The 25,439-nt window shown below is 36.1% G+C and overlaps 4 protein-coding genes across 6 annotated transcripts in view; all 4 read left to right on the top strand.

The window, feature by feature from the left end:
- Positions 1-212: 212 nt before the first annotated feature.
- On the top strand, positions 213-5,004 carry LOC119782465 (zinc finger and SCAN domain-containing protein 12-like). The gene is made up of 2 exons (XM_038283440.1): positions 213-697; positions 4,326-5,004. Exons 1-2 carry the CDS (start codon positions 601-603, stop codon positions 4,979-4,981), a joined length of 753 nt encoding a protein of 250 aa, XP_038139368.1. The 5' UTR covers positions 213-600; the 3' UTR covers positions 4,982-5,004.
- LOC119782464 (gastrula zinc finger protein xLCGF3.1-like) lies at positions 5,005-7,719 on the top strand. Its single transcript, XM_038283439.1, has one exon. It carries the CDS (start codon positions 5,031-5,033, stop codon positions 5,970-5,972), a length of 942 nt encoding a protein of 313 aa, XP_038139367.1. The 5' UTR covers positions 5,005-5,030; the 3' UTR covers positions 5,973-7,719.
- Positions 7,720-9,253: 1,534 nt separating this feature from the next.
- On the top strand, positions 9,254-12,709 carry LOC119782462 (gastrula zinc finger protein XlCGF57.1-like). Its single transcript, XM_038283437.1, has 3 exons — positions 9,254-9,544; positions 9,626-9,795; positions 10,176-12,709. Exons 2-3 carry the CDS (start codon positions 9,684-9,686, stop codon positions 11,366-11,368), a joined length of 1,305 nt encoding a protein of 434 aa, XP_038139365.1. The 5' UTR covers positions 9,254-9,544; positions 9,626-9,683; the 3' UTR covers positions 11,369-12,709.
- Positions 12,710-15,986: 3,277 nt separating this feature from the next.
- The window catches only part of LOC119782496 (PH and SEC7 domain-containing protein 1-like), a 114,681-nt gene continuing 105,228 nt past the window's right edge, over positions 15,987-25,439 (top strand). For all 3 annotated transcript variants that reach the window (XM_038283489.1, XM_038283488.1, XM_038283490.1), the window contains exon 1: positions 15,987-16,323. The gene's annotated coding sequence lies outside the window, so the exon portion shown is untranslated. The remainder of the gene's footprint in view (positions 16,324-25,439) is intronic.

The following is a 25,439-nucleotide window of genomic DNA, read 5'->3' as shown; positions in this document are numbered from 1 at the left end:
TTGCCTAAACTGTACTTATTCAAGCTTGTCTTTTGATTACACTTCTCAATTAACTAAATTAAATGTGAAACTTTAAAACGGATGTTGTGATAAAAAAAGTAATCAATTTTAATTAAAAATACTTTTTAGGAGCTTTTATTCTGAAAACTGTAAAGGTAATGACGTTTTTTCCTGATTCGGAACTTGTCATTGATTGGTCAGTGAGGAGGAAGTAAACCGGATGTAGCAGCGCTAGCATGACGCGCTAAGTAATGAAGAAACGTCTTGAAGTTTCTGCAGTTTGCGTTTTAGACACATGACATGACCTAAAAAGCTGCCATGAGGGAGGAGCCTCCTGGATCACCTGTAGTGGAGTTTTCCGCTATAGATTTTAAATATCCTCCATCGGCAAAGAGATCGGACCGTTAGCCACCGTGGAGCTCAAACAGCTAATAGAGATTTTATGTTAGCTACTCTGAACTCAGATAATCTATTATTACACAGCATTCGATCAGATGTTGATATGGGTCCGATTCCCCTTTCATATGGGAGCATATGACTAAAACTTTGTTTTATTGGACCATATGAAAGCTGGGAAGGAGAATCCCTAGTGGGCTGAGGATGTCTGAAATAATGGAGGCTGAAGTAGAAGTGCTCAGCTTGCCATCTGCAGCATCCGCATCAACACTGGAGCAGAAACAAGATGGCAAAGATCTCTGTAAGTAAAAACTAATTTGAGTGTTTTTGTGATCTTGATCAGACTCTAATGACAGCTGGGTAGAAAAACACAAAAACCCTAAATAATAACATGAGCATATAGAGGAAGGGGGTGTGGTTACTTATCCAGATTTAGCAGAGTAGATGTAGACTAACATTTCAGGAATGTCTGTCTTTATCGGGATACATTGAACACAGCACATAGTAACCATCAGTAAACTGGAATAAGAGTAGCAGAGTGAGGAAGATAGGTCTGAGTTACACTATGAGCCTTTCATCCAGACCAGTCCCTCAGTGAGGTCTAGAAGCATAAGATCTATACCCAGCCATTCAGCAAACATACTTCTACGTGGATGTACATCATATTTTGGTATTTGACAAATGGGCCCTTGAATGATATATTACCTACTGTAAATTAAGTTGAAAAAAGAGGTTAACAAGTCAAAAGAAAAGGTAAAAAGCTAATTGAAAAGTTACAAAGTAAGTCAAACAGTTATTAAGCCTAGTTAACATTTATGTTTGGGTTTATAAACTAAAAAATGTGTCAGTATCAGCATTAATTCCGGTAAGGTTCTGTTGAACCCCCCAAAATTTTTTATTTTTTTTTCACTCTGTGTTTTTTATGAATTTATTATAGAAATTACCTAGAACCAGAATTAAACATGGAGAAGCAGCATTTAGTTCCTATAATCCTCTTATCTGGAACAAACTTCAAGAAAAATGTAAAAGTCCAGAAAAACTGAGTTCCTTTAAATCAAGACTAAAAACACATTTGTTTAGGATTGCCTTCAACTGTTCTAGTTAAACAGTTCAACTGAAACATCATTAGTTCAACTTTTTTATTTTCTCCAGTGCAACTGTTTTTAATGTTCTTTCTTGTTTCTGCATTTTTTATTTTTTTTTCCCTACTTGCTTTGATTCTGTTTTATTATCCTATATATTAATCATGTAAAGCACTTTGCATTGTCTTTGTACTGAATTGAGCTATACAAATAAATTTGCCTTGCCTTGCCTATAGAAGCAATTTTGTTATTTTTCTTAATATATTCAGGCAACTTGGCGTTTCTTGTTACTACATTGACATTAATTTTTTTCCATCAAAATATCCACATTTATTGAATGTTACGAAGGTAATAAGTTCTTCTATTCCAATAACACTATTGGCTTGAAATTTGGATTTTTAAAGTATTTTACTGAGTGCACTATAAAGGGTTAACAGCAACCCCAACAAGTGTCAGGTATATAAATTAAAGGCTACAGTTTCCATTTATTAAAACCAAAGCAAAACCAATATATGCAAAAGATCCACAAATATCTATAAAAAAATCTTTATTAATCTACCATTTAAATGCAAATTAGCTGCCAGACATTAACAGATTAAGGTATACAGGTCACGTTTTAAATTAATATCCTTAAAAACTTATAAATGTGTCCCTGGTCACATGTTGTCAATTCGTTTTTTTAACTGGTTCATGCTGGTTCCATTCCTAATGCACAGCCCTCAGGTAAGCTGGGATTATTCCAGTTGTTAAAAAGCTCGTCTGGAAGAAGTCTAAAATTTTGGTAGCTTTGGACCACAAAATTATACAGGTGTAGCATGTTTGTTATTATCAGCTCGTAATGTAGTGTGTCTTCTTGAGGGTTCGATGAGTTATGCTTTGAACTGTATTATGTTTGTTTAATGTTGGATCAAGAAAATGGAAAAGACTGATAAACCAATGAGAATGACTGCTTTTTCTGTTTAGTTGTATTATTTACACTTACCAGCCATTTTATTTGGTGCGGATATTCAGTTAAGTTTACACAGAATTGAGTGAATATTGAAATGACAGAAAATAGAAAGAAATTAGTGGCTGATTAATGAGTCTTGATTTCTGCTACATTACATACTTCAATTCTTGCACCTCTTGTTGAGTGTGTGCTGCAAATAATTTAGGCACATCTAAAGGAAATGGGATTAAACCCTGTAAAAAAGCAAGATAATATCATCATCTCTTAATATATAGCCAAAGTTATGTGGGTTCTAAATAAGTATTTTTTAGGGCAAAGCTAGGTTCTGCAAGTCTGAATGTTCAACGTTAAATATAAAGCAAAAGTGGGAGGAGGATCTCAATATTACAATCAAAGACGATGCATGGAGCAGAGCACTGGGTGACATACATTATTGCTCAGTGAACTCAAGATTGCAAGCAATACAATGTAAAGTAGTTCATAGGTTACATTACTCAAAAACAAGGTTAAACAAAATTTTCACACAAACATCGCCTCTCTGTGACAGATGTAAAATATGGGACAGCACATTAGCACATCAATTTTGGCTTTGTCCAAATATTCTAAGTTTCTGGACCTCAATATTTGAATGGTACTCTCGCGCCCTTAAAGTTCACATAAAACCCGATCCAGAAACAGCCCTCTTTGGTGTCTCGGACACTCTTAACAAATTGGGTCGTGATGTAACAACAGTGGTCTCCTATGGCATGATGATTGCCAAAAGATGCTTATTAAAGCAGTGGAAGGCTGACAGACCACCTAATTTTGAATCTTGGATCAAGGAATTTACAGGAATCTTGCACATAGAAAAAATTAGATTTGATTTAATAAACTGTCCTCAAAATATTACAAAATTTGGAAACCCATTTTAGAACAACTGAAGCCATAAACAACCCCTATCCCTCCCTCTTTATTTTGTTCTACTTTATCTCATTTGTTATGAATAAAGGTGTGGACACTCCTAATTGACTGGTTGAAACTCCATAAAGTGTGTTTTTTTTTTTTTTTTACTTTCAGTATGTCTTAAGTGTAAATGAACAAATTATTTTTATATAATAGTATTTATTGTTTGTCTAATGCTTTTTTTTGTTTTTTTGTGACAAATGCTAAAGGATTCACTAAAGGACATTAATCATTGTCATGTTTTTGTTGTATACCTGGAAAAAATCTATAAAAATAAAGTAAAAAAAAAAAAAAAAAAAAAAAGCTAGGTTCCGCAGCATTCTTGGTGAACAGTAAGTCATTTAAACTGCAACACAGACAGTGAAATATTAACATGCAGCAATTTTAAAATATTTCTATGCAATGCTTCAATGCATGAAAGTTTTCATCACAATATTTTGAAACCACATAGTTATGTTGACTAATCATTGCAGCCCTACTCATGTTCTTAAAAGGCAAGACCTAAAAACATAAATGACTGATTAAGCACAACCAACGCCCCCCCCCAAATACAGAACTGTGTAAGTACAACACCTCGACTTCATTTAATTACACTTTAAGGCTTGCCACGTTCAAAATGGCAGAAATAAAATGGACTCACAATTAGGTGGACAATCTGAAAGCATAAGCTCATAACTGAATTAGAGGCTCTGCTTACAAAAAAAGAATATCAACATGCAAGAAGTGAACAAAAAGCAAGTACGTTTAAAAAAAAAAAATATTTCAATGGGATTTGGGTGATTTGGCCATTTAAAAAAAATTTAAAATATGCATTCTTAAAGACATCTCTCTATACTATTCACAAATATTTCGGCCTCTTGGATTAAAAGGAGAAAATAGAAACATTTTTGATATGTACATGATTTTAAATATTATTACTGCATTGTGATTAATGTTTGTGTGTTTATTATTGGCAGACAATGAGATGTTGGTGATCAAAGAGGAGTTTCCTCATGAATGCAGATCCATTTTGGACCAGCAGCACCCAGTGCCCCCCCACATAAAGGAGGAAGAGGAGGAACTGTGCATTGATCAGGAGGTTGAGCAGCTTATTGTTAAAATTGAGGAAGAGGAAAAACCTCAGTTTTCAGAACGGATCAAATTTGAAGACTGCAGAGAGACAGATGATCCAACGAGGAGTTCAGCCGAACAGATGGAAACACAACCTAATGGACAAGACTCGGATAGGAACTCTGATTCATTGTGCCCTCTCCAAAAAAGTAAAATAACTGTTCACAAAAGGGGTAAAAGAACTAAACTGTCTTCCAAACTCACCGCTCCGATAAGACTGTACTCAGGGGAAAGGCCGTTTGGTTGCAATGTGTGTGGAAAAAGATTCAAAACAAAGACTCATGTGAAATTACACATGATGATTCACACTGGAATAAGAGAACATAGCTGTGATCTTTGTGGGAAAGGATTTAAAGAAAAGCATTGCCTTCAGATACATATGAGACTCCACACTGGAGAGAGACCATTTGCATGTGATGATTGTGGTAGAAGGTTCCATGCAAAGACTAATCTTAAAACTCACTTGAAGGTCCATTCACAGGAAAAAACCTTTTTCCTGTGATGTTTGTAGTACAAGATTTAAAAGAAAGGAGACACTAAAGAAACATACAATGATCCACACTGCAGAAAAAACTTTTATTTGTAACATTTGTGGGAGAGGATTTTCCCTACTGAAAGGTCTAAAGACCCACATGTGTGTTCACACCGGGGAGAAACCATTTGTCTGTAGCGTTTGCAGCAAAGGTTTTGCGTTACAAGAAAATCTAAAGCGACATATGTGCTCTCACACTGGAGAGAAACCCTTTATTTGTAGCGTTTGCAGTAAAGGGTTTTCATTACGACAAAATCTTAAGATTCACATGCATGTTCACTCAGGAGAGAAACCATTCATTTGCAGTTTTTGTAGTAAAGGATTTTACCGACATGGAGATCTAAAGAGACACATGAGCGTCCATACGGGAGAGAAGGCATTTATTTGCAGTGTTTGCAGCAAAGGATTTTCCCAACAGATTCATTTAAAAAATCACATGCGCGTTCACACAGGAGAGACACCGTTTGTCTGTGGTATTTGTAGTAAAGGATTCTCACTACAAGAGAATCTTAAGAGACACATGCATGTTCACACAGGAGAGAGACAGTTCATCTGTGATATCTGCAGTAAAGGGTTCTCACAACAAGGGACCTTAAAGAGACACATGAGTGTTCACACTGGAGAAAAACAGTTTGTTTGCAGTGTTTGTGGAAAAGGTTTTTCGAAGCTAAATTATATGAGAAGCCACATGGAGGTACACACCGCGCCATTTAGCTGTGCTGACTGTGGTAAACGTTTTGTGAACGAACTCCTGTTAGAGCGACATATGAAAGTCCACACACTAGAGAGGCCGTTCGGTTGTGATGTCTGCAAAAGCAGATTTAATCAAAAGTGTCAACTTCAAAATCACATGAGAGTCCATTCAGGAGAGAAACCGTTTGTTTGCCCTGTGTGCAGTAAAGGATTTTCACAGCATGGTAATCTAAAGAGACACATGAGTGTTCACGAGGGCTGCAAATAACGACTATTATGATTATCTTAACATTTAAGAGTTCCAATTAGTCAAAAACTTGTATAATTTGATAGGTAATATTTGCGTACCTCTTTAAGCCCCTATTTCATCAATGAAATTTCCACTTTCTTTCCTCTTGGATTGCATACTAACAGTCGAAATGTTAGTAAATGCATCATTGCTTTAAATGCATCAGGCTTTAGATTTTCCTAGTTTTGAGGAGTGACGAGGAAGTCAATACAACACGATTGCAGCTATTTTACTCCACTGAACCACATACATGTACAGAATATAACATTCCGCTTACATGTATGAGATTTGGGGAAAATGGCATGCCAGTTTCAAAAGTGGCTGAGATAAGAAGAGACGGAGCAGACTGAACTTCGTAAGGAAGCGTAGGTCCTTCATTGTTCATATCTAAATAATTGACAAAAATTCACTTGCCCTTATTACAAATAGCCTGAAATCAGATTAGACTTTTGAGTTGTTTTTTTTCCTCCACTGATTAAGATTCAAACTTGCAAATGTTTGAACAAAATCAAGTCTTTACAATATTTCTTTAACACCGGATAAGGGAGTGGTTGGTTCATTGTGTTTAGACTGACAAATGAATTCAGACACAGGTACAATATACCAGGTCACCTCTGCAGGTGATCTGAGGAAAACCTTACTTAAGCTGTAGGTTGGACACCTTTGAGATTGTTTTCAGTTCAAATTGTTATAACTCAAAGTCTTAACATGCTTGAAATCCCAATTAGTTTCATGAGTAAACTACCTATATAACACCAGTTAGGCTTCATCATATGTCCAGTGATGTTCCAGATACTTGCACTAAAAGTTTATCTGAAAAGGGAACTCTTAAAGTAAAAGTCCCATTAGAAAAAAACTATGTTCTGTGTTCTAGGCATATATCCAATAGAATTTAAACAATTGCGGAAGACAACTACATTGATAGACTACGGACTTCTTGAAGCCAGAAGATCTGTTGCACTATGCTGGAGGAGCATGGAAGCCCCCTCCATGGGACTCTGGAGGAAAGAAGAGCAAGCTCAATCAGACTGGAAAAACTAACATACATTCTCCCAATGAGTTTGTCGTTATTGTGTCATTATTTTGGGATGATTGATGAGCTACAATCACAAGAGATACTGAAAAATTGGTCAGTTTTAGTTTGGTTTGAACATGTGAAATTCAGTTATTTTTTATTAGTAATCTACATCATATCAGAGGAAGTCCTTATATGATTTCAATTACTTTTGAAATAATACTTTAAATAATTAAATTGTGTGATTTATAATCCATAATTAATGCATAAATGTTAGATTGTTTTGCAGCTAATATGGCAGTTCTGTCAATTTCAAGTATATGATTTAGAAATAAGGGGCTGTGCTTTAAAACCCCATATAATTTTTTCCCATCATTTCAACAAAACTGGACCTTAACTCGAACTTAAACTAAGGGAAGCATGACTCCGAATTGTTTCATTTAAACATTTTTTTTAAATTAACCATAAAGGATCATACAATAACTTGCCTTGCTGTTATTCAGACAAGACCTTTTTCTGAAAAATCAGCTGTTGTAATCAGTTTTCTATTTCATGGAATTTCATGAAAGCTGACTCTGTACCATATTAGATTCTATATGTTTATTATTTATATTATTTATTCATGTGTTTACTTATATGCTTTTATTGCCTGAATGCTTTGTGACTGAAATACCTGAATTGTCCCACTGTGAAACAATAAAATATATTTTTATTCAATTTTTCTTGTAAAAGTATATGCTTAACCATCTAAATGATTGGAATTGGGTGTTTATATTACCTCCAGGGCCACAGGTGTAAAAAAATAAATAAATAAAATCAAGTACTTAGGCCTGCAGACAGTTTTACAAATAAATGGGTTTGGCGGTTGCCAGGAGAATGGTATTTGACTGACTGCATTCTGTAACGTTTAGTGGAGGGGGATTATGGTGTGGGGTTCGTTTTCCAAGAGGTGGACTTAGTCCCTTAGTTCCAGTGAAAGGAACTAAATGCTTCATTATACCAAGACATTTAGGAAAGTTCCATGCTTCTTAATTTGGAACGGTTAGATTTAGCTGGAGACCAGAAGCATCAGAAAATAAACTAATGCATTGGAGTACTAAAAGAATCTGTTGTTCATTTTACAAAAAAAAAGGGTTGCATTGTCAACCAATTGTTTATTATCTTCCTGTCCAATATATCAATTCCAATTATACAAGTGTTTTTAATTAAGACTGATAGCAACTTTGTGAACAATTTGAATAATAAAGGTGGACTTCCACATCCCTGGCAAAAACCTCTGTTAATGTGAAACCTATTACATGTACCACTGTTTCCATCATGATAAAGAATTTCAATTAGATTCCTGAATCTTTATCCAAATCCAAAATAAGTTAGAGTTTTAAACATAAAAGATGTTTAACAGAATAGAATGCATTGTGAATTCTGATTTTTATATCAGAATTCTGACTTTAATATCAGAATTCTGATTTTAATCTCAGGATTCTGACCTTAATATCATTTTTAGATCATAATCTTAAAGGGTATCATGAAGGAAGAGATGTGGGAGCACTCAGCTTCACTGACAAAGATGTGGGTTGTTTGGGAGGACCAGTTAAACATTGGTGGAAAACGACGAATTAGACGACTTTTTACGTGCCCAAGGGGTCCCCAGTGATGCTATTTCATTATTGGAAGAGCAGAAGGTGATTAAAAACCAGAGAGCTAGTTTAGTCTCTAGACAAGGCTACGGTTTGATGCTAACATGTTTGTTAGCTATCAGAATTCAGTCAGAATTCTGAGAAAAAAGTCAGAATTCTGAGATTAAAGACAGAATTCTCAAAATAAAGTCAGAATTCTGAGAAAAAAAGTCAGAGTTTTGAGGTTAAAGTAATAATTTTTTCCTTTTATTGTGGAATATGGAACACTTTTTCCCATATTAAACTGAAAAATATTTTTTTAAATCAGTTAACTTTTTTTATTTTGGAATAGTGGCCCTAATCCTCTTCCGTATATGGAGGTAATGCAATCATTCAAATCAGTTTTCCGGGATTATGTGTGATTAAAAAAACACACAGTGGGCATGAAGTTACATTTTTGTGAGTCAAAACTATATGCAAAGTGTAACAAAAACAAATACCAAGTAATAAATATATATTTATTCATTCAAATCCATTTAATCTTATTTTGAAGTCCTAACGGTCTAAAGAGGAAGTGTGTTTTCTAATTCTAACTTTACTTGCTGTTCATTGGTTAAAATAAGAAGAAATCCGGAAATAGCTATGTTAGCTTGTCTGGCTAGGTCCTTATATATAAAAAAAACGTCTCAAAAGTTGCCGTAAAGACGGTTTAAATAATGTCTCAGACTCCCTCCTTGACGGTTTCAGTTAAGATATCAGTTCCACACCTTCGTTTAAAGCCATTGTGGTTATTTTTAGCGGAAGTATCCAGTACAGAGTGTTTATTAGCAAAGAGGCTAAACTGGTAGCCTCCATGGAGCTAACAGCATCGTCTGTTGACACTATTTCTAAACTAAGGAAACCAGAGACCTATGATTAAGGTATCACACTCCACACCATCCATTTTCTGTTAGCACACTTTATTTGCTCATTTGCTGATTTGGTTCTGGTTTTATTTTCAGGATATGTCTAAAACCTTGACCTGCTACAACATGTGAAGGTTATAAATAAGGAGCGAATATGTCTGAGATGTTGAAGGTTGAGGCAGAAGACCCTGGAGAGCTCAGTTTGGAGGCACCCATGTCTGCAACATCCACAGAACCAGAGGATGAACCAGACAGCAAAGATCTTAGTAAGTAGCTGTTTGGATCAGAGCAACTAAAAGAGGGCTGGCAGTCTGATCTAAGAGCCCATCAGTGATAGATATATGTCAGTGAGATAGAATAACAAAAATAAATAACCTGTATAAACCTGATTCTCATTAGTATAGATTTACACTATACGGCTTTAGTCATATAGCACTGGGAATAGCACTTGGGAATAGTTATCACAAAAGATAAAATAGTTTCTGATAACATTAACATTTGAAACAACTTACATATATTGGTTTGATAATATAACTGAATATAAACGTGACCTTTTTTTCATAGGGGTACACATGACATTGGTTGTACACTTTTTCTGCAAAAAAAAAACTCACATCAGAAATTTTCGTGTTTTTATTTTTTGTAGTTCATCAGGTGTTTGTGATCAAAGAAGAGGCTTCCCACGACTGGAACCCCAGCTTTGACCAGCAGGACCCAGAACCCCCCTGCATAAAGGATGAAAGGCCGAAACTATGGATTCATAAGGGCAAAGAGGAGCTTACTGTGAAGACCGAAGATGAAGAAAAACCTCAGTTGTTGGAACTTAATGAAATCAAAACTGATGATGAAAGGAATACAGACCCTGTAGGAGAAGACTGGAAAGGACCAAAGTTAGGCAGAGAAGTGGAACTAATGGGTTCTTCACAACAGAGTACAGTGATGGTAAACAAAAGAGCTAAACGATCAAAACTGTGTCTCAAACGTGCCTCACAAATAAGTGTCCACACAGGAGAGAAACCATTTGGCTGCAATATTTGTGGCAAAAGATTTAGACATAAGACTTATATAAAACTACACATGATGATTCATACTGGACTAAGAGAACATAGCTGTGGTTTTTGTGGTAAAGGCTTTAAAGAAAAACGTTGTCTGCAGACACATATAAGACTCCACACCGGAGAGAAACCATTCGCCTGTGATGATTGTGGTAGAAGGTTTCATGCAAAGACAAGTCTTAGAAGTCACCTTGAGGTCCATTCGGGAGAAAACCCATTTTCTTGTGAGGTTTGTGGAACGAGATTTAAAAGGAATGGAAATCTTAAAAAGCACATGAGAATCCACACTGCAGACAGGCCTTTTGTTTGCAGTGTTTGCAGTAAAGGATTTTCACAGCAAATTCATCTTAAGAGCCACATGAGTGTTCACACGGGAGAGAAACCATTCACCTGTAGGGTCTGCCGTAAAGAATTTTCACGCCAGGGTAATCTAAAGAGGCACATGTGTGTTCACACTGGAGAGAAACAGTTTGTTTGTGGTGTTTGCAGTAAAGGGTTTTCAAAACAAAATTATCTCAACAATCACATGGAGGTTCACACTGCACCATTCAGCTGTGGTGAATGCGGTAAATGTTTCGTCCGGGAAATAAAGTTAAAGCAGCATATGAGACTCCACACAGAGGAGCGGCCATTCGGCTGTGATGTCTGTAAAATCAGGTTTAACAAAAAATATAATCTTAAAAGTCACATGAGACTCCATTTAGGAGAGAAACCTTATGTCTGTAGAGTTTGCAATAAAGCATTTTCACGACATGGAGATCTCAAGAAACATGTGTGTTCATAGTGTTATTGCTAAAGAGTGATTGTCAAGCATCTGAGTGTTTAGCAGTAGAATGGTAAATGGCCTGTACTTATATAGCACTTTTTCAAGTCAGGACACTTGACACTTATACTATATTCAGTCATTCACCCTACATTCTGTCGTTCACCCATTCACACACCCCGATTGGTGGCAAGCATTTACATTTGGGCCACAGCTGCCCTGGCCTTCTCACTGAAAGAAGCGAGACTGCCAGACACTGGCACCACTGGGCCCTCTGATGACCATCAGTAGGCAATGCAGGTGAAGTGTCTTGCCCAAGGACATGCAAAGCCGGCGCTCGAACCGACAACCCTCTGATTGCAGGGCAAACTCCTGCCCCAATGGAGGGCCGATCCTTTATTTCGGTGGGCTAAGCGTAATTTCTAACTGTATGTCTTTTGCTCTCTATTGATAATTCTTTACAAGTATTGCTTAAGAATCTACATTGTCTTACAAATTCCTGCATTGAACTAAGATAAAGTATGAAACTTTGAATTAAAAAAAAGAATATTACTATATATAACTGGATGTGAAATAAGATGTATTCTTTTCAAACAGATGGTACAAATTTTTTTCTGTTTTAAAGATCCCATATTATGCGACATTTAGAAATAAACAGTATTGGCACTAAGGGCCCCAGAAATAAAGCATGTTTTTTTTGTTGTGCAGGAATATTCCTCTCGGAGGAGGAATATTCACCAAACATTTCCTCATTTAGGCCCCATCTGGATGAGCTGCTTTGGCTTTCCACGCCGTGTCCTCCCGAAGGCCGGGTCCCCACAATCCGCAACCATGACAACTAGTCAGAGCTCTTAAAGTTAGAGGCTAGGAGTGTACAATGACACATTAATGAAGTCTGTACCTTGACCAATGGACTGCTATAGACCACTTATGACAGCTATTTTACCCTGATGACATCATAAAGGGAACGCCGCATTAGCTAAGGAATAGAGAAAGGCAATGATGCAGGTTAAAGGGATTTTTTTCATTTGTAAATCTCATACACAGGCTTCATGACACATGCTACAAAAATTTATAATGTGAATTTTGCATAATATGGAACATTTAATTTCGGTTATGTTTGTCACCACGTTGATTATACTTGCTTTTTTTTAAATTGGCAATATATTAAGGTTAACTTTTTTATTTTTACCTTTTATGTTTGCATATGCAGCCTACATTTGCATATTTATGTATTTTATTATGTTTTCTTAAACCTATCAAGCTTGGATGGTTTCAGTGTAAAAAAAATAGTTATTTTTAACAGTTTAAATTTGTTATTTGAGCTTTTGGGGTCCAGACGTTTAATAAAGCAGATTAAAGGGAATGAAAAAGTCTGTTTTGTTTTGTTATTTTATAGAAAACAACAGAAAAGGAGAGAGGTGCAGTTAAAGTGTTGAAAGGGAGACAAAGAAGGACGATAGAATACATCGCAAAAGGAAGAGTACAGCAACAGACAATAAATGCATTTATAAAAACAACAATGAAAAGTACAAAGGACTAATTTATATAAGATGTATTTAGTGGCAGCCCCAGCTGATGATTTCTAATCCTACTTTTTTGGACCAGAAACTAGAACTGTAGTTTGGTCTTCATTGATCTTCATCAAAACAATACAGGTTTTCTCTTCTGGCCTACATAACAGAGTCTCAAACCGAAATCGGGACAGAAAAACATTTCAAGTACTTCTATAGTTATCTGACTTCTAAAAAAAAAACTATTACAGCTTTAAAATATGGTTAAATGGAAAAAATGGCATTGCTCATTTTTTGTTTTCTTACCCTTTTAATTATAAAAAAGGAAAATGATAGGGTATTGATCAAATATTGGGTTGATAAGGAGTATCATTAAGGGAAGAGGTATCAATAAATCCTTGACGATATCTAATAAGCAACAGGACAAAGCTACCACCAAATAAGTCAAGATATTTTAACATAAATTTTGACATTAAAGATGTTATTCTAGTTATCCTAAGGATCAGAAGACTCTTGTTTGACAGGTGGAGCTTAATGTGAGGAATGGAAGCGGAGTGTCTGTTTGGCCATTCTTTATCAAATTGTTAAAATTCACTTTAATCTTTCAACATTTTCCAGATGAATTTTTAAAATGTCCAGATTTGATAATAATGATGAGGAGGTTTTTGTTTAAGGCCATCTGCCTAATCTGAGAGGAATTTTCCTGCAAAAACTGCAAAAATATTCTCTGGGAGAATCATTGTTTATATGTTTTATTTGCAAATGTAGATTAATATGGGACCTTTTATATTTAAATTGCATTTAAATGGCAATTTGGATAGGTTAAACAGTTTACTAGAAGAAAAAGAGATGATTTACATTTAAAATAAGTCATTCAACTTATTTCAAGTCCACAATACTAAATGATGTTATTTTTTAAAGCAAAAGTACTCAATCCTTTGACATAACACAATTACCAGCTTAAATTAAGTGGAAATACACCTATTTAAAGACATTTTTTTAGATTCTATTTTGTATTGTCATACTAAATGATACTAAATGCTAACACACTGTCTGGTGGACAGTGATTTGCCTACATGTTATAAATGCTGGCGTACCTTAAAGAATAATTTATGAACAGTTTAGTTTGTGCCTTCAACTTGTTGCCCAAAGGAAGATGTTATTTGATATAGCCTAACGGAATATCTTCAGAACAGCTCCAAATGACACAAAACTCATATGAGTGAGTAGAACATGATGTGATAACGTAAATTCAAGGGGTCAATGTAAAAAAAAAAAAAAAAAAAAAAAAAAAAATTGGTGTTCCCCTTTAAATATATGTGTCTATTTGTTAGCAAAGGCTATAGGAAAGTATAGTTTGTCTTTGTTTAGAAAATATGGATTTTTTACTTGTTAATTTTTCTGTTTGAACAGTGTAGATTGACCCTGAGTGTTAGGATTTGTTTGAGGGGTGAGGACCCAAAAGCAGAGGCAGGAAGGCAGAGGTGAATTTCTCAAGTTGGTTTAATGATGAATTATTAAAAAACTGAAAACAGAGGCAGGTTGTCCAAAAATCTAAAGTAAAAACCAAAGTCCAAATAAACAGGGAAACCAGGAATCCAAAGTCCAAAGATAAAAAATAAGAAAAACACAATTCTAAACATACCCAAAAACCAAGGAGACATCAGGGGAATCGAAACACTTGGAGGGAGGCTCAGAGAGACAAGTAGGAGGAAGTATGACAGAGTTAGATGAGGACCCAGCAAAGAAGAACAGAACAGAGAGAGTATTTGTAGGAGACTGAAACAAAGAGAGGGTTAACGAGCAGATTAGGAGCAGGTGTGAGCAGAGCAGAAACAAGGAGCAAGAGTAAAAGGAAAACTCAAGAGGGCAGCAGAGGGCAACAAATACAAACCTGAGAACTGAAAATAACCAGAAAGAACAAAATAAAAATAAAAATGAAACCACAAACACAATAAAAGATGGAGTGAAGCAAAACTGAACACTCAAAAGAAAAACATAACAGAGCCAAGACTGAAACAGTAACTAAGAATAAACCAGAGAACACAGCAAAATAAAAATAAAAACCACTAACACTAGAAAACAAGGAGTAAAGCAAAACTGAACACTAAAAAGAAAATATAACAGAACGTAGAATCAGAATAAGAAATACTTTAATAATCCCAGAGGGAAATTACTTTTGTTACACGCTCCAGTTACAGTTTTATCTATCTATCTATCTATCTATCTATCTATCTATCTATCTATCTATCTATCTATCTATCTATCTATCTATCTATCTATCTATCTATCTATCTATCTATATATATATATATATATATATATATATATATATATATATATATATATATATATATATATATATATATATATATATATATATATATATACACACACATATCCAACTATGCAGTATAGTAAAGATAAAAAATAAGAATAAAAAGAGAAAATATATACACATATAGCTCTTCTGTATATCTATATATATATCTATATATAGATATATATATATAGATATATATATATATACATATATACACATATCCAATATATATATGTGTATATATATATATATATATATATATATATATATATATATATATATATATATATATATATATATATATATATATATATATATATATATGTATATATGCATATGTATATCTATACTATGTATATCTATGCATATGCAAAAACTAAATCCAAATAACGTGAATATCCAACTAAAGTGATAAATCCAAGTAAAGTGTTACGTGGCGTGCAAAAATAGTGCATAAATGTCAGTTACAGGGGGGGTTCGTCTGAATCACTTGAGGGAGACCACAGGTAGGAATGATTAAAACAGTAACTGAGAAAAAAACAAAAGAACACAATAAACTAAGAATTAAACCATAAAAACTAGGAAACAAGGAGAAAAGGCAAAACTGGATACTCAAAAAGAAATCATGACAGAAAACAGAAACCTAACACTGAGGTTAAGGTGCCTACATTGGTTATTTCCTGGCCACCCTTGTTAATATTTTCTGGCTACGCCTCTGCAAACAATTTAATCTTGTTTTGTTTATTTTCAGCCTTTATTAGAAGGCAGGAACTGGGCATGCCCAACAGGACAGAGAGGAGGAGGAGGAAGATGAGGCAGCGATCAGAGCAGCAGAGTGTTGGAGTTTTGGGACTGTAAATATTGCAGATGAGCTTCTCTGTTTCCCCGCATCAAGTCTGTTTACATTTGACAAGAAGCCCCCTCGCCCTCCACCTGCACCGCACAGCCCAAAAAACGCGATGTGACACGCACGCACCCTGACCGGCGCGGATGAATGTGGACCGCAGTGGTTCTGACAGCATGCAGTCTGCAGCAGAGCCCGATGCAACAGCATCTAATGATCCTCTGTGGGACCGGGTAGCTGCTGCTGCTGCTGCTGCTGAGGCTGAGGCTCCACAGACACGAAGCAGCGGGATCTGGTGAGTAAGCTACCCATCCCTAACTGCATGCATCATTGCATGCTCATGCTGTGGATTTTTAAAATTTATGATAATTTTTATTGGCTGCTGTTGTCACGTTGCATCAGTGAAACGCAGAAGTGTCCCGAGAATAGGTCTATCTCTCTCTCAGACACACCGCAAACAGCCGTATCTGTGACGCATCTGTGCAGAGCTCCACTCAAGTTTTGCCCTTGGCAGACAAAGTTGGCGCTGCGTGGACTGTCTTATCTAAGGTGAAAGCCTACGTGAGGAGATTGTAGATAACACAGGGAGGCGCAGATAAATATGTATCACTCACATATGCAGGGGGGAAAAAATTATCTATTATTATTTTTTTTAATATTATTATATTAGACTGTACTCGCATTTATGCAAACATTTTTTATGTTGGATGTAACGTTTAAAAACAATAATGCTGTGCTGCAGTGCAACAATGTAATTATCTGTTGTTTGATTAGATTTCTGCAGTCAATCACAGGAGAACCATGAAAATAAATGAAATCAGCATAAATAAGGCAGCAGCAGGTTGTCTGGAATGTGAATACATGTGAATTTGATTCAATGAGTTAAGTAGAATTTTATTTTTAAATTCTCTTAGATGTCTATTTTAAGGCAATAGCTTAGTCCTTTAGTGGAGGGAAAATGTGGTTAACAAAGTGCACCAGCAACAAAGATAAATGCATTCTAAGAAAATGACTTGTATGTGAGCTGCAGCTTCTATACATCAGAGACAAATGTCCTGATGTGAATTGAATCCTGGACCAAAGACAACATGAGAAGTTGTTTTCTTTCAACTTCTGAAAAGGTTTCCAAGTTTGAAAACATTTCGCGAAATATCTTCAAATTTGGAAACCAAGTCCAGTTTATTTTATTTTTTTTTACTTTTTTGTAATGATTGTGACCTGGATGACTGAGAATCTTCACCAGCAACTTCTGCAAAGGAAATAACTTGACCGGGCTGCTGCTTCAAAGCTGTTTAACTCCCATCATATGATCTTCTGCTATTTGCGTGCTCTGTTTTATCAAGTTAAAAGGTAACACACCATCTTCCTTCTGCTGCCTCGCTTATTGAGATGCTGAATAAATATCTATGCTGGCAAAAGTTCCAACAGACACCGGAGCAAACAATCCAACATGCTGAGGGTTGTTAGTGGCTCAACCTGGGCTGATCCTCTAGACGCTGCATCACTGCATTTATTCATGCAAACAAACACCCAGTCAAGCATACATTTCCCATACAGTACAGTCACACTGAAATACTTCTTAAAACAGAATGTGTTCTGTTATACTCTATTGATCTATGCATTAAACATGTTTTGCACTTTAATTGGATGAATGATTTGAGCTTTATAGAGATACTCAAATGTATTCAAATTTTAGTATCTGTGTTTTTCTGTGGTCAGTTGGTGAGTTCACATTATCCAAGTGGTGTCAAACTAGTTCGAGAAAGGGCCTTGATGCTGCAGGTTTTCTTTTCAACCAAGCAATAGCACACCAGACTCCAGTCATCTTATCAAGTGAGTCCAATCTGAACATGATGGCTTGATGAGATGACTGGAGTCTGGTGTGCTATTGCATGGTTGGAAAGACAATCTGTAGCCTCACGGCCCTTTCTGGACCCACTTTGACACCCCTGCGTTATCCTGATCCTGTAGCTCGACTGAAGATGGGAACAAGGAGTGGTAGATGTATCTGTTCTGAGCTTGGAGCCATTTTGGAAAAAGGCCGCTATAGGTTCTGGTTATCTTGCTGTATTGTTGGAATTCGTAAATATTATTTTCCTCCCCATAAATGTTCTTGCGATTTTAAATATCCTGAGGTTTGAAACTGCACCTTAAAAAAATTGTGCTGAAAATTGCTGTCAAACAAGATGGAATTTTGAGGTTTGTTCCCTGCAACTGCAGATGTGGTGGTTTACTCAGGATAAATGGTTTTTTAGGAGTTTGCATGGCTGGTTGAACACTTTTTCAAATGTCTCCTACATATTATGACCCAAAAATCTGTTCCCTGCATTGGAGGGCACCTGGAAGCATTTTGTCTTCATTTGCTGCATTTATGAATCCTTTATCCACGACTCTGACGTAACCCAGCCTCAAAATGACTGATATTCTTCCCACCCTTCCTAAATGAATTGAAAACAAAAACAGTAATAATCTGTCTCCATCATGTCTGTAGGTCACAGCGACTCTCTGAGGATGTTGCTGCTGTTTCCTACACTGCAGATGAATGACCTTATAACATAGTTTGTTTTCAATAATTTCGGCTGCAGCCAGAGTCACATCTATTGAGGAGATGCTGTTAGCTGCAAACAGGATGAGTTGTTTTCTTTTATCAGCTAAAACTAAGAGACAGTTCTTTTACTTCTGCTATGTTTTAAAAATAACATTGAAAGAAAAAGCAATGACTTTTTTGCTTTAATGATTAAGCTAATTGTTAAGGAACATTTGAGATATTTGTTTAACCCAAATATAATTTAAAACAGCATTTCTGTACGAGAATCATTCATTACTGAAACAGTTTAGCCAAAATATTTGCAATCTGGTCAGAAATATCACCTGAAATTATTTAACACTAGGTTCAAGTGCACACTATAGTATTTTTACATTTTCTGACTTATCTAGGTGACTATATTTTTTTCCCAGTATTCCCATTGCAGAACTCGGCTCACCCTAAACCTGTTCTGTCAGACAGATGACCTTGAAAATGACTGTAGGATACTTTTGTTTACTGATGAGTTTGTTGTCAACTCAAAAACTCCAAGGTTTTAGGGTCCTATGGCTTTAAACCAACTCGAATCATCAGCCCTCCACCTGATCCCACCTTCAATCCTCATGTGCATTAATAAGCCATTTGTGACGGCCATTCATGACTAGATACTTCCACTTGTGTACAAGGAACATCCCTCAGGATCTGTGTTTTAGGAGATACTCTGACCCAGTTGTATAGCTATCACAAATGGGCTTATGTCAAACCTGCTCAAATCCTCATACTTGCATATTTCGCCTCGTCTTTAAGGCATCAAATTTGAGAGTAAAATGTTTATTGTTGCCAAATACATAAAAAATAACAGTTGCAATCAATGGTAAGTGGATGCTCATTAGTGTTTACTGGACCTGTTAATGGTTGTAATATTAAACTTCATGGGTACATTTCCTGTTATCTACTCCTGAAAACGGACAAAAGCTACATTAGGACAGAGTAAATGGCTTCATTTAGTGTTGAACCATGCTGCAGAAAATGAGTTTACTGAATAAAGTTTAGTTTGTTTCATGGAGAATATCTGATTATTATAAAAAGGAGAATGCACACAGAGGCAGAGATGTTTTCATGAGCTGATTTAAAGCTGCAGTAGCAGCACAGTTTGCCCTAACAATGTTTGGGTTTCCATTAGTTGATATTGATCAATTGAGATGCTAAGCCATCCTTCTCTGCAGAGAAACAGCGTTAGTGACCAGGAAAGTCTTGAAATGCAGTTTTATTTTCTCTCCTTCCCACGTATGTTTTCATTTTTTCCTACACTCTCCTACTCTTTACATCCTCCCACCTGTCCATGAGTTATTTTTTCATTACTCTCTCTCTAAACTTTTATGTTGCTTTTTTCTCTGCCGGGATTAAAGCAGGCTGCAATGTATTTTGTTGCTCAGAAACACTTATTTAGAGGTGTGATGTTGGAAGTATTTAGAAGGTGAAAGTTATGGCAGTAGACAGGAGCCATTTAGTATTTAGAATGGGTACAGCTTGGCAAATGACGATAAGCATTAGCGTTTGACCATCCTGCTCTTTTTCTCTGTAATAACTGGCTGTCCGCCGCGTGTTGCTCCAATCTGTGAGCTACTTTTTGCGTGCTGGCTGTGGTGCAGATGGAGCTCTTTACAGCAGCCTGGATCATGTGTGATTAATGAAACACAAATCTGTTGTAGAGGCGCTTTTCCCTGCATTACGTGCTGAAACCGCCTTCTCGTTTTGTCACTTTCGTCTCTCAGTAAAGGTCTGCTGTTGGTATGGGGATCATTCTTGGCTGTTTGGTAACATTTTATTGCCAGGAATTGATTTTTTTTTTCTTATGCTCAGTATCCCACAGCATCCTGCTAAGGTGTCCAAGAGCAAGTGATTTCATGCTTTATCTGAGCAGAAAAGTTACATAAGTCATCTCTAAATAATTTGATTGCCTTGTTATCAAGTATTTTTAAAATACATTTATAAATGTGACTCAGGGAGCACAGTTATTGATCTGTCAATAAAATGATGATAGGAGCATGAAGAGCAAGTATATGAGGTTTGCTATTATGGATTATGGATTTTTTAATATAGATATGGGCTTAAATAGTCATAGATTCCAAATAAATAAGGCTAAATTGCTCATGCATAAAAGGAAATTGCATGTGGAATAACTGGGTGATCCACAAATTTACTCATGCACACTCTATGCAGTGAGACCGTGAACTCATGACGTTAAAACTGCAAGTTAACAGTGCTACATATAGAACCATCATGCATTCCTAAAAATTCTATTATAAGTTTAGCTATCCATAATTAAACCTGTATATTTTTTATGTTTGTGCAGGGCTTTTTTTTGACAAAGTGTGCCATTGCAATGCAGAAAGAAAAGCCACCTCAAATTAATAAATCCTGAGAATTCAAAAGCAGAAATGTGTGCGTGGGAAAACTGTATATGCAACACTATAGGAATAGACGGTTTCACACACATGATCCACTCCACAACCTAAAGTACTGTAAGAGCTTTATTTCAGTAGGAGCGGTGGTCTCCATACCATAACTGACTATGAAAGTGTCCTATGAAATATTTTCAAATAGTGAAATTTAGCTCTTTTTTTCAGCCAAATAAGTAAAGCGGCATTAACTGACAAGCATTGTGCAACATTATGCAGGCAAGTAGTTCTTCATTGCACTTCACACAGCTGAGGAAACTGATTACTGCAACACTTTCTCTGCCATCTAATTAAAAGGACTTAAAACCTAAATTAAATTCAGAAATGTGCTTTACAAATATTTTTAAGGACAAGTAGTTTCAGCATTTTTTAGTTTCAGAATAAAAGAGGCTTATATCAAATCCCTGCCCTTATTTCCAGAATTTTATCACTCAACTTAATTTTCAAACTATTTATAATCTTCCTTACACTTTTTTACGGTTATGAAAAACAGTTCTACACTTGTCTCACCTCCATGTTTATTTTCAGCACCTCATCTAATCATTGAGCTCCATTACGCATCTCTCATGGACCCCCAAGAAATATCGGCACAAGCTGGTGGAATCAGTCAGCCTGATCTTCTAGTTCAATTGTCTGTTACATTGTTTGTCTTGGTTAGAGCAGCAGCATCGTTGTCCTCTTGCAGCTTCATGAAACTATCCTCTGAATCTGCTGTAGTGCTGACTCTGCTGAAAGCTAAAGGCCGGCTTGGAAGGTCTTGGTGCATTCAGCAGAGAGACAGGCTACTGCTGATAACCTGTTTCATCATATACATCTGGAAAGCTGTGTAATCACAGTTTCTGAGTGGCAGACTGCTTCACCTGAATAGGGGGAACCCCCTTATATTTAAGCTACATATTTATTTACACTGTACACACTGCTATGATTTATTTATATACCTTTAGATTTGCTTAATGCCAGAGTAAAAACAATATATTGTATTGGTTTCCATAAGATTGAAAGTTAACTCCAAGATGCCTTTAAATAAAATGCCATATGTGGACATAAATGTGTTTAGAAGCTTTTGATTCTCAAAATGTGCATCATTTGAATTAAATACATGCCTTTCTTACTTGAAGTTAGGACCAATACAGTTCAAAAACTGTAGTTAAAAACCTTTGACTGATCCAAAATGCTGCAGCTAGGGTTCTGATTAAAATTATAAAGAGATATCATCTATCTTTTGATTAGCTTATACGTAGAGTAGCTCAGGTTATCCTGAGCCATCTCTGTAGTTGTGCTGCTATAGATGTAGATTGCTGGAGGACATGGGGACCACTTTTTATCAGACTGCTTCATTCTATATCTATTCTCCCATTTTTGAGTATTTGTTAGTTTGATCCCTAACTGTGGATGAGCTCTCTTTCATCCCTTTGACAGAAAGACTGGCTCAGAGCTCATCTGCTTAACTGTTTCCTTCCAGGACAGAGTCAACTGTAGATCTAGTTTACCATTGTCTTTTTTAACATAGAAAGTATTTATAAATCAGTTCTTCTATGTTTGTCTTGTACATCTGCTTCTATCTCCTTGAACCCTGGTCGGCCTTGGCAGATGGCCGCTCACACTGAGCCTGGTTCTGCTGTTATAAAGGGAGTTTTCCTCCCCACTGTTGCTACAAGCATACTTAGTGTGAGGGATTGTTGTTGAGTTAATGAGCCGATACAGTCAACTGGTTTTCCTTAGAAAACTTTCAACCAATTTGAATAGTATCTGATTGTGTTGTCTGTAAAATGCCTTGAGATTACATGTGTTGCGAATTGGCGCTATATAAATAAACTGAATTGAATTAACCAGCTTTGGAAATCCCAAGAATGATCCTGTTTCACAAGAAGATAGGTTAAGTAGAAGTAGAGAGACAGAGACAAATTGTTTCTGTGCAAGATGAGAGAATTAACCCCAACTTTGTTAACATGTCGACTAAAGCTAGTAGGGAAGTATTACTGTCCACAGTGATACAAATCCTGTACCAACAGGGGCCAATTTCCACTCAGAGAGGCAGGAGGTTTACTTATCCTAGCTTGATATGGACAATTTAGAACTCAGTTATAAATGTATTGTCATTGTAGGGTAGCAGATAGTAGCTTTTAGCTTATATGCATCTGCAGGCTTCTTGTCTCATTTTATACATTTTGAAGCTTGCAGTCCTGAGCATGACTTTCCAGTTATAAACAGGAGGGGCGGCAGCAACATGTTATATAGGTTTTTACAGCAAGGGGTATTGGTGGAGTTCAAAAATACATTTTATCATAAAGAAAAAGGAAGCAAATTGAAGGAACATCTCTAGACAAAAGCCAAGACTTTAAACTTGGACTAACCATGTCATTATTTATGTTCAATCCTGACATTTTCCATTTTTATAGTCTAGTTTTAGTTTTTGACTTTCAGTTCTTCTTTCAGGGAAACTAGAATTTCTGCAGTTGTTAACAGGAAACACTAATGATTAGCATTCTTTATTACAGAAGCCTGGCTGACATTTTAATCAGTTTTATTGGCTTCATTAGGATAAATAGACCGCCTGCTTCAGGGGCTAACTAAAGGTCAAGGGAGAAAACACCTCTCTGTCTAGTTATGGATAGGACCAACAGGATGCAGGCATGATTATGCACTTGAAAATGTTTGTCTGATTTCACCATTTTATTCTGAATTTCTTCTTTTTAATATATTTTTTGTAGAAAGAAGCCCAGATCAAGTGAGGCATTTGCAGTATGCTGATATTCGGTCCAATAACAGAAAATGCTTTTTTGAGTTAACATGTAGGGATGCAGTCTTAGGGGCAGTTAGTAGGTCTGCAGTTTTTTCAGTAAGCTTATTAACAAAAACAAAATCTAAGAACAGAATTTTTATCATAAAAGGATAAATAAATCAATTAAACTGCATATGTTAATGAGATTTAAATACAGTTAACTGTTAACTCAGTGTTGATAGAAAAAAGATTAGATGTTTCTGCTTTTGCTTTTGAAACAGTTGCAGCTTCAGTTATCACCAGACAAGACTTGTAGGAAATGAAAGTAACGTATGGAATAAATCTAATGCCCTGCATTTATTGTAATGCATTCTGGACACAGTTGGCAGAGGACAGAGTGTCTGTTAAACTAATGCTCATTGACTGAACATGCATTAGATGACTAAGATTTATTAAGCGTATCATATTAAAAAATACTTTCATTGCTAGTTCTGTTCTGTTTTTGTTTTAAAAATGCTTTTTCATTTTCCAGCAACTTCCAGCTGTCAGATTTAGTTGTAAATAGTGAACTTTTTATATTTTTTCTCAATGAAAGAACTAATTCAATGGCATATGCATGCTTATTTCCAGGGATTGCTGCAGAAACTGAATCATTTAATCATCTTAAGACATGTGTTTTAGTTTAGCACTTTTGGGAGGGGGTGCACTAGGACTCTTGTCTTTCCCACATAAGCATTATGTGTGTTTTTGGTTCTTTATGTTGCTTAGTTATTCTCAGTTGGTGATCAGATTTATCTTCTATGTTGTCAAACTGTAAAAATACACCAGACTTAATTTCATAAAATTTATATAAATGTCCTTAAAGGAATAGTACACCCAAAACATGATTAGCCTTAATTTTCTACTCACCCCCATGCTGAACAACACTCTGGAGTACTTTTTTGATATCCCAAATGCATCTGGAGATCTGGGAGGCTTCTTGCTGTCTGCTGACATTCAAATAATGGAGGTTTATGGCGCCCGAGGCAGAAAGGTCAATAAAAATCCACAAAAAACGTGTCAATATTCCTCCATACTGCTTGTCCAATGTATTCCAAGTGTCCTGAGTGGGTAGCGTCCATAATTTACTCGAAACAAAGTCATTTAGATTGTTTTTAGAGCATAAACAGTAGTGTATAGGATTTCCTAAAAGCGCGTTCATGAGTCTACAGAAACCGCGGCAGACCAAACCACATGAAAGTGCGCATTCAGCGTCTGCCGATAATGCAAGCGTAGAAGAAGAAATGTGCTGTTTACCTGTGCAAAGAAAAAACAACGAAAGAAAAATGTCTGAGGACTTCAGTGTTGAGGAAGAGCATGAGTTCTTTGCCGAGCTGAATGCGCACTTTCGTCTGGTTTGGTCTGCCGCGGTTTCCATAGACTCGTGAACGCGCTTTCAGGAAATCCTATACACTACTGTTTATGCTCTAAAAACATTCTAAATGACTTCGTTTCGAGTAAATTATGGACGCTACCCACTCAGGACACTTGGAATACATTGGATGAGCAGTATTGAGGAATATTGACACGTTTTTTGTGGACTTTTATGGACCTTTCTGCCTCGGGCACCATAGACCTTCATTATTTGAATGTCAGCAGACAGCAAGAAGCCTCCCAGATCTCCAGATGCATTTGAGATATCAAAAAAGTACTCCAGAGTGTTG

The sequence above is a fragment of the Cyprinodon tularosa genome, unplaced genomic scaffold, assembly GCF_016077235.1.
Source record: "Cyprinodon tularosa strain WSP-4 unplaced genomic scaffold, ASM1607723v1 ctg194, whole genome shotgun sequence".
NCBI lineage: Eukaryota > Metazoa > Chordata > Actinopteri > Cyprinodontiformes > Cyprinodontidae > Cyprinodon > Cyprinodon tularosa.
This window is presented reverse-complemented; position numbering and strand designations above follow the sequence as displayed.

What these genes read in the sequence shown, in the direction of transcription:
- LOC119782465 (XM_038283440.1), top strand. Translation starts at nt 601, where the DNA reads ATGTCTGAAATAATGGAGGCTGAAGTAGAAGTGCTCAGCTTGCCATCT. An exon ending in ACAAGATGGCAAAGATCTCT is followed by an intron (nt 698 to 4,325) that starts GTAAGTAAAAAC and finishes TATTATTGGCAG; the next exon opens with ACAATGAGATGTTGGTGATC.
- LOC119782462 (XM_038283437.1), top strand. Translation starts at nt 9,684, where the DNA reads ATGTCTGAGATGTTGAAGGTTGAGGCAGAAGACCCTGGAGAGCTCAGT. An exon ending in ACCAGACAGCAAAGATCTTA is followed by an intron (nt 9,796 to 10,175) that starts GTAAGTAGCTGT and finishes TATTTTTTGTAG; the next exon opens with TTCATCAGGTGTTTGTGATC.
- LOC119782464 (XM_038283439.1), top strand. Translation starts at nt 5,031, where the DNA reads ATGATCCACACTGCAGAAAAAACTTTTATTTGTAACATTTGTGGGAGA.